General features: G+C 46.6%; 1 protein-coding gene across 1 annotated transcript; it reads left to right on the top strand.

The window, feature by feature from the left end:
• The first annotated feature begins 5,651 nt into the window (after nucleotides 1-5,651).
• On the top strand, nucleotides 5,652-6,146 carry LOC125269507 (uncharacterized mitochondrial protein AtMg00860-like). Its single transcript, XM_048192402.1, has one exon. The coding sequence runs from the start codon at nucleotides 5,766-5,768 to the stop codon at nucleotides 6,144-6,146; it is 381 nt and encodes a 126-aa protein (XP_048048359.1). The 5' UTR covers nucleotides 5,652-5,765.
• The last annotated feature ends 1,970 nt before the right edge of the window (nucleotides 6,147-8,116 follow it).

Below are 8,116 nucleotides of genomic sequence, written 5' to 3'. Positions count from 1 at the left end.
TCAAAATGGATCTTTACAAAGTGTTCGTCATGCAGCATGTCTAATCGCGTAAGTACAGTGTTTATTTTGATGTTCACATTGATTCTGAATGAATTTGAGGCTATGCTCTGTGGCTAACGGCTAATACTACACTGTTGGAGAGATTTATAAAGAATGAAGTTGTGTTTATGCATTATACAGACTGCAAGTGTTTAAAAATGAAAATAGCGACGGCTCTTGTCTCCGTGAATATAATAATAAACGATGGTAACTTTAACCACATTTAACAGTACATTAGCAACATGCTAACGAAACATTTAGAAAGACAATTTACAAATATCACTAAAAATATCATGTTATCATGAATCATGTCAGTTATTTGTCACAGACACGCCAGGCTCCAGCACCCTCCAATCACAGCGCACACCATCCCCGGAATACTAATCACCGTCACCTGCACCTCATCAGCACGCTCATCACCAGCACTACTTAAGACACCCACACACACAGTCACATTGTCTGGTCTCGTTTGCATCTAAGGACTTACCTGAATGCTTACCTCAAGGACTCCTCTTGCTACTTACCTGTACTCTGTGTACCCAAGCTCCTCTCCTCGTCTTCGATCTGGTGTGAAGTGTTGTTTGAAGTCATCTACTCCATTCAGCAAGTATCATTCTCAATTGTCACTCTGCAACCACAAAAGGACAGTGTCATTCTCCATATCAGTCATCAGTCACGAACTTGCATCTGTTTACTCACCAGTTGTCATCCATATACACTGCTTGTGTTCAATAAACTACCTGTTAACCTATCTTCTGTCTCCCGGCTGGTCCTATTGTAACAGAAGACTGGACCATAACAGCGGAACACAAGCATGAGTCAATCGGATCCCTTCCAGGATTTGGTGGACGCGTTTCGTCGCACTTTCAATGTGCAACCACCATCACAAGCGACCACCGCCAGCTCCAGCCCCCGCCATCACTTCCGCATCCACCGTCACCTCTCCCTCACTGCCAGCGTACACCAGTCCCATGGCCAAACCAGCGCCCTACTCTGGTTCGGCGGAGGACTGCAATGGTTTCCTCCTGCAAATTTCCCTGACCCTGGAGATGCAACCGCACCTGTTCCCCACTGACTACTCAAAGGTAGCGTTCATCATTTCACAACTTTCTGGCAGAGCTCTACAGTGGGCCGATTCCATCTGGTCGCAAAACAATCCAGTAATGCAGACATATTTGGGCTTTGTTGAACACTTCCGGGAAGTGTTTGGAAAACCATCCTGGGATTCATCTATCGGTGAGAAACTGTATAATTTGAAACAAGGAAAGTTGTCTTTTAACGAATATGCTCTGCAGTTCAGAACTCTCACTGCCCGGATCAGATGGAATGAACAAGCGCTGCTGACGTCATACTGTCAAGGACTGGATCCTCAAGTGCGGTTGCATCTCGCTGCATACGAGGATACCATCGGACTTGAATGCTTCATCCAGCTATCAATACGCTTCGCCACTCGTATGCAGTCGTGTCTCGAAGAGCACCAGGGTCAGAGCCTTCACAACACCTTCCTCTGCCGGCCAGAATCTGTCAGCACTCCAGAACCAGCCCATGAACCCATGCAAGTGGAATCATCACGGCTGACTCCAACGGAAAGACAGAGAAGGCTGACCCAGAATTTATGCTTATATTGCGGATTACCGGGGCATGTACTCTCCTCATGCCCTACACGTCCTCCATGCCCCATGGTGAGTGCCATTATTTCTACTCTCCAGACGCAAAAGCCACTCACCACGACTATAACTCTTACTGCTGCCGATGTTTCTCTTCCAGTATCCGCCCTCCTCGATTCTGGGTCAGCGGGAAATTTCATCTCTGGCTCCCTCTGACATCAGCTCAACATCAAGACCAAGAGCACGCCAACCACCTACCAGATCCACTCAATAACAGGCAGACCTGTGAGTAATAGACGAGTCAGCCGCATCACGGACCCAGTTCAACTACAAGTCGGAGTGCTGCATCTCGAATACATTCAACTGCTGGTTCTGGAGGGTTCCACCGCTGATGTGATACTAGGGCGCCCGTGTTTGCAGCAACATGATCCCATCCTCTCTTGGAAAACTGGAGAAGTCCTGAAGTGGGGCGAAACCTGCTTTCCCAAGTGTTTCGCCGACCTGCCTGTTCCCAAGTCTCCTTGCTCCAACGTCCTTCCAGTCTGTGCCACATCCGTTGAGAGTCCCCTCGAGAAACTATCTGTGGACATCCCGTCCTGCTACGCCCCCTTCAGCGACGTATTCTGCCCCAAGAGAGCCTCCAAGCTGCCTCCACACCGGCCATGGGACTGCGCCATCGACCTGCTTCCGGGTGAGTCAGTGCCAAGGGGTAAAATTTACCCCTTATCCATCCCGGAGGAGAAGGCCATGGTGGATTACATCGAGGAGGCATTGGCTCAGGGATATATCTGACCATCTACTTCCCCTGCTGCATCCAGCTTCTTCTTCGTGGCGAAAAAGGATGGAAGCTTGCGGCCATGTATCGATTATCGAGCTCTCAACGCCATCACTGTCAAATTCCGGTATCCCCTTCCTCTCGTCCTAGCTGCCCTGGAACACCCCCGTGGAGCCACTGTGTTCACCAGCGCTGCGGAGGGCGCCTACAACCTGATCCGGATACGGGAGGGTGACGAGTGGAAGACCGCCTTCGTCACACCCACTGGCCAATACGAAAATTTGGTTATGCCGTACGGCCTGGTAAACGCCCCTTCCGTCTTCCAAGACTTTATCCACGAGGTGCTCCGGGAGTTCCTCCACAAGTTTGTGCTGGTGTACATAGACGACATTCTGATATACTCCCGGAGTATTCAATTCAATTCACATTTATTTGTATAGCACTTTTCATGATACATATCATTTCAAAGCAGCTTTACAGAGAATGCATGTCAACATTACAATTTAAAGAATGCAGTTAGCAAAAAATGTAATAATTTAGGCAATTAATTTACAATCACTGTTAGCAGTTTAACTGAACGTAGAAGCAATGAGCTCCTGAAAAATGAATTACATTAACAATAATTAGGAAATAGAAATTGTGCAATGTGCATGTTGATCCAGATGATTGTGTCTTCTGAAGTCCTCGCAGGAGTTGGCGCCGTCTCTTCATAGGTGTTGGTCATCTGAGGTCTTCTTAAGAGGCTGGATCCAAACTGAAGCTGAAGTCCTCTCTAGTCACCTCGGGACGGGTGTCCCGAGGCAAAACAGAAAAGCAAATGGAGAATAATTAGCGTAGCTGCTGTTCATAACATTAAGCAAAGATAGTCATGTGCAATTGATCTGATATGAGATGCATTATGTGAATGCTTGGCTAAAGAGATGTGTCTTTAATCTAGATTTAAACTGGGTGAGCGAGTCTGAGCCCCGAACATCATCAGGAAGGCTATTCCAGAGTTTCGGAGCCAAATGTGAAAATGCTCTCCCTCCTTTAGTGGACTTAGATATCCTAGGTACAACCAGAAGTCCAGAGTTTTGTGATCTTAAAGAGCGTGAAGGTTTGTAGGGTGATAGAAGATCGGTTAAGTACACAGGAGCTAAACCATTTAGAGCCTTATAGGTCATTAGCAATACTTTATAATCAATACGGAACTTAATAGGTAACCAGTGTAGAGATGATCAAATTGGTGACTTTGGACATTGGTGAAATTTTCTTGACCTGGTAAGAACTCTAGCAGCTGCATTTTGTACTAATTGAAGCTTATTTATTGAGGAAGCAGGACAACCAGCTAATAATGCATTACAGTAATCTAGTCGAGACGTCATGAAAGCATGAACTAACTTTTCTCATCACAAATAGATAACATATTCTGAATCTTAGCAATGTTTCTAAGGTGGAAGAAGGCTGTTTTTGTAACATGAAATATGATTTTCAAAGGACAAGTTGCTGTCTAATATAACACCCAGGTCTTTAACTGTCGAGGATGGAGTAACAGTACATCCTTCTAAATGCAGATTGTAGTCTGAGAGATTCTGTGTACAGGTTTTTGGCCCAATAAGTAATACTTCAGTCTTATCTGAATTTAATAGAAGAAAATTACTAGTCATCCAATGTTTTACTTCTTTAATACATTCTGTCAGATTGGATCATTTATGGCCGACCATCAACGCCATTGTAGCATATGCACATGTATCAGGACAATCAATAAACTTTGGAGTTTTCAGAATGCTTTTAACCTGATGAACTGTGTTCGTTAATCACTAAGTCGGCTCCGACCAGTCTGCAAAGATGAGCCCATTTGACATCTTTGTGGCCTGGGCGAGGTAAGACAGTGGACCCAATTTCCTAGCTTTTGGAACATCAAAGGATCAACCCCCGGTTGTGGGCAAGAAACTGAGCGCCAGAGACTGACCAGACAAATTCCACACACACACCCCACACACACACACAGACACACACACATATACAAACATGCCTAGAGATGGTATGTACAGTTATTCTCAAGATATGACTGTGCCAAAGTGTACCCGCTATATTTTAAGTGCATATATGCTTCCTAGTGTTTAGATTTTAGAGTTTAAATGACTGTAGCCATTCTAGTTTCATTCCTATTAATGTAATTTTGTCTGTAAACCATAACTTCTTCTACATGTTTCGTTTATATGTCAAGTCTAGATTCTTTTGAAAGCTGTTCATCTGATTTATTCCATAATGTATGTCACACTGCTGACAAATGCATTGTACTATTTTTAATAGTACTTCGAAGGAAAATGAACACTAATCCAACCTTGTAAATCATGCAAATGAGTTTGCAAGACAAAAACAAAGGGAAAGCTTTCCCGCCAACTTTGCACCCATGTTATTGGCTACCCCACCTCAAGGAGGTGTGTCGGCTTATCTGTCATAAAAGCAAAGACGCACAATTTCTTGTGTTCTCTCTCCCGATTGTCTCACGAGCATCTCGTGCACGTTTTTCCCGGACCTCTCCGGTGACCACGCGCTGCCACCGCGCTCAGCTTCGGGATCGCCATCTTCCAGCGAAACTCACTCTCGTCCTCAGTTCAAACCTTCCCGCTGAACGGAGGAAGCCAACGAACTGCACCAGCGCTAACCTGAAATTCGACACACGCAACCAATGCAAGTATACTGCCGTTTCTCAATCTTAGATGATGAAACTGATTTCCGTGCTGGCTTAGGACTGGTTGTGAGTTTGCTACTTGCCTTCTCTCTTTCCTTCTCTACTTCTATTCTTGTACATAGGTGTGTATTTTCTTGTATATTTAGATGTATAACCTCTGTATTCGTAGTTTGCATATATTAAAACGTTATTCATGCTCGATTGTTCTGTTTGTTCTTTCAGCTGAAAACCCAAGTCACTTTAACGTTTTTCGATCGCTTTATGCTTTAGTTATTTTCATGGCCAGAAAATAACTCTGTTTATAATATTCTGTGAGGGACTTAGTTTGCTGGACAAACGAACAGTTTCTCTAGATAATTATTAAACCAGAACTAATCATATATGTAATTGATTATAATTCGTTGTAATTGATTCACAATATATGTTTAATTCCCCGTTGGGTTGATATATGAATCATAATTTATTCATAACCTTATGAATTATTATATTCATATTTCATCCATAAATTGATTAATAACTGTACGAACCGCTACATTCGTTACACCATGTTGCGGAGGTCCTGCAACGCCTGAGAGACTTCCAGCTCTTCCTCAAGGCTGAAAAATGCTCATTCCACCAGTCCTCAGTGCAGTTCCTTGGTTATAACATCGACCACAGTGGCATCCGGATGGACGAGGGGAAGGTGGCAGCTATCAAGAACTGGCCAATTCCCACTACCGTCAAAGAGCTCCAGCGTTTCCTCGGCTTCGCCAACTTTTACAGAAGATTCATCCAGAATTACAGTTCCATTACCAGTCCACTTACAAGCCTCCTCCGCAACAAGCCCAAGTCTCTGTCCTGGACTCCATCTGCCACAGAAGCATTTAACACCTTGAAACAAGCCTTCACGACCGCTCCACTCCTGGTGCATCCCGACCCTGACAAAGCCTTCGTCGTGGAAGTCGACGCCTCAACCACCGGAGTTGGAGCGGTATTGTTGCAGCAGCAGGGGAACCCCGACTCCATCCATGTGCCTTCTTCTCCCGCAAGCTCAACCCGGCGGAGGTGAATTACGACATCGGCAACAGAGAACTTCTAGCCGTCAAGCTGGCTCTCGAGGAGTGGAGGCATTGGTTAGAGGGAGCCCGACACCCGTTCCTAGTCCTAACGGATCACAAAAACCTGGAGTACCTTCGAGCCGCCAAGAGGCTCAATCCCAGACAAGCCCTGTGGGCTCTCTTCTTCACACGTTTTAATTTCACCATTTCCTACCGTCCTGGCTCCAGAAATATCAAAGCTGACGCCCTGTCATGTATCCATGCTCCAAATGAAAATACTGAATAACCCGAGTCTATCCTGCCTGAACAAATGATCGTCAGTCCCATCACCTGGTCTCAAGAAACTCTCCCTCCTTCCAATGTCTCCACCAACACTCCGCCGGGTTGCCCCCAGGGCTTGCAATACATCAACCGAGCACAGCGCACTCCACAGATCCACTCTGCACATTCACTAGGCACTGGCCACCCGGGGGTCAATGAAACCCTCTCGCTGCTGAAAGAGCGCTTCTGGTGGCCCAGTATGGCCAACGACGTCAGAAGGTACGTGCAGGGATGCAAGGAATGCGCCATGTCCAAGAGCCCACGCCATTTACCATCTGGCAAACTTCTTCCTCTGCCCATTCCCAACCGACCCTGGTCACACCTAGGAGTTGACTTCGTGACAGATCTCCCAGCCTCCAACGGATTTACCTGCATCCTCGTCGTTGTGGACAGGTTTTCTAAATTCTGCCGACTCATCCCTCTAAGAGGCCTGCCCACGGCCATGGAAACTGCTGAAATTATGTTCAACACTATCTTCAGATACTACGGAATCCCCGAAGACATCGTATCCGACAGAGGACCTCAATTCATCTCACAGGTCTGGAGAGCCTTCTTCTCACTCCTAGATGTGACCGTGAGCCTCCCCTCGGGATACCATCCGCAGTCGAATGGGCAGACGGAACGCAAGATCCAAGAAGTTGGGCGATTCCTCCGTACCTTCTGCCATGGCCACCAGGACTCTTGGAAGTACGCACAAAACTCCCTCCGCCAATCTACCACCGGCCTGACACCCTTCCAGTGCGTGCTCGGCTACCAACCCCCACTGTTCCCCTGGTCTGGGGAACCATCCGACGTACCATCAGTCGACTACTGGTTCCGAGAGAGCGAGAGGGTCTGGGACTCAGCCCACCACCAGTTACAACGGGCCCTTCGTAGACGCAGGATGACCACGGATCTACGACGTTCTGAGGCTCCTGCTTACCAACCCGGACAGAAGGTGTGGTTATCCACCAGAGATATCCACATGCGTCTACCCTGCCGTAAGCTGAGTCCCAGATTCATTGGCCCATTCACCATCACGGAGCAGGTCAACCCAGTCCCCTACAAGCTACAACTACCTCCTGATGGGGTACTGTCACAGAAACGCCAGGCTCCAGCACCCTCCAATCACAGCGCACACCATCCCCGGAATACTAATCACCGTCACCTGCACCTCATCAGCACGCTCATCACCAGCACTACTTAAGACACCCACACACATAGTCACATTGTCCGGTCTTGTTTGCATCTAAGGACTTACCTGAATGCTTACCTCAAGGACTCCTCTTGCTACTTACCTGTACTCCGTGTACCCAAGCTCCTCTCCTGGTCTTCGATCTGGTGTGAAGTGTTGTTTGAAGTCATCTACTCCATTCAGCAAGTATCATTCTCAATTGTCACTCTGCAACCACAAAAGGACAGTGTCATTCTCCATATCAGTCATCAGTCACGAACTTGCATCTGTTTACTCACCAGTTGTCATCCATATACTCTGCTTGTGTTCAATAAACTACCTGTTAACCTATCTTCTGTCTCCCGGCTGGTCCTATTGTAACATTATTATTGCTCCATTGCTCCATGTGCACAGATCCAGACGTTAAATACTGCCCGCCCTTGTCTAATGCCTTTCATAATGTTGGGAACATGGGCTGGCATATGCAAATATTGGGGGTGTACACCC

Source organism: Megalobrama amblycephala, linkage group LG6 (genome assembly GCF_018812025.1).
Source record: "Megalobrama amblycephala isolate DHTTF-2021 linkage group LG6, ASM1881202v1, whole genome shotgun sequence".
NCBI classification, from domain to species: Eukaryota; Metazoa; Chordata; class Actinopteri; order Cypriniformes; family Xenocyprididae; genus Megalobrama; species Megalobrama amblycephala.
The sequence above is the reverse complement of the archived record's forward strand: the minus strand, read 5'-3'. Positions and strand labels throughout refer to the sequence as shown.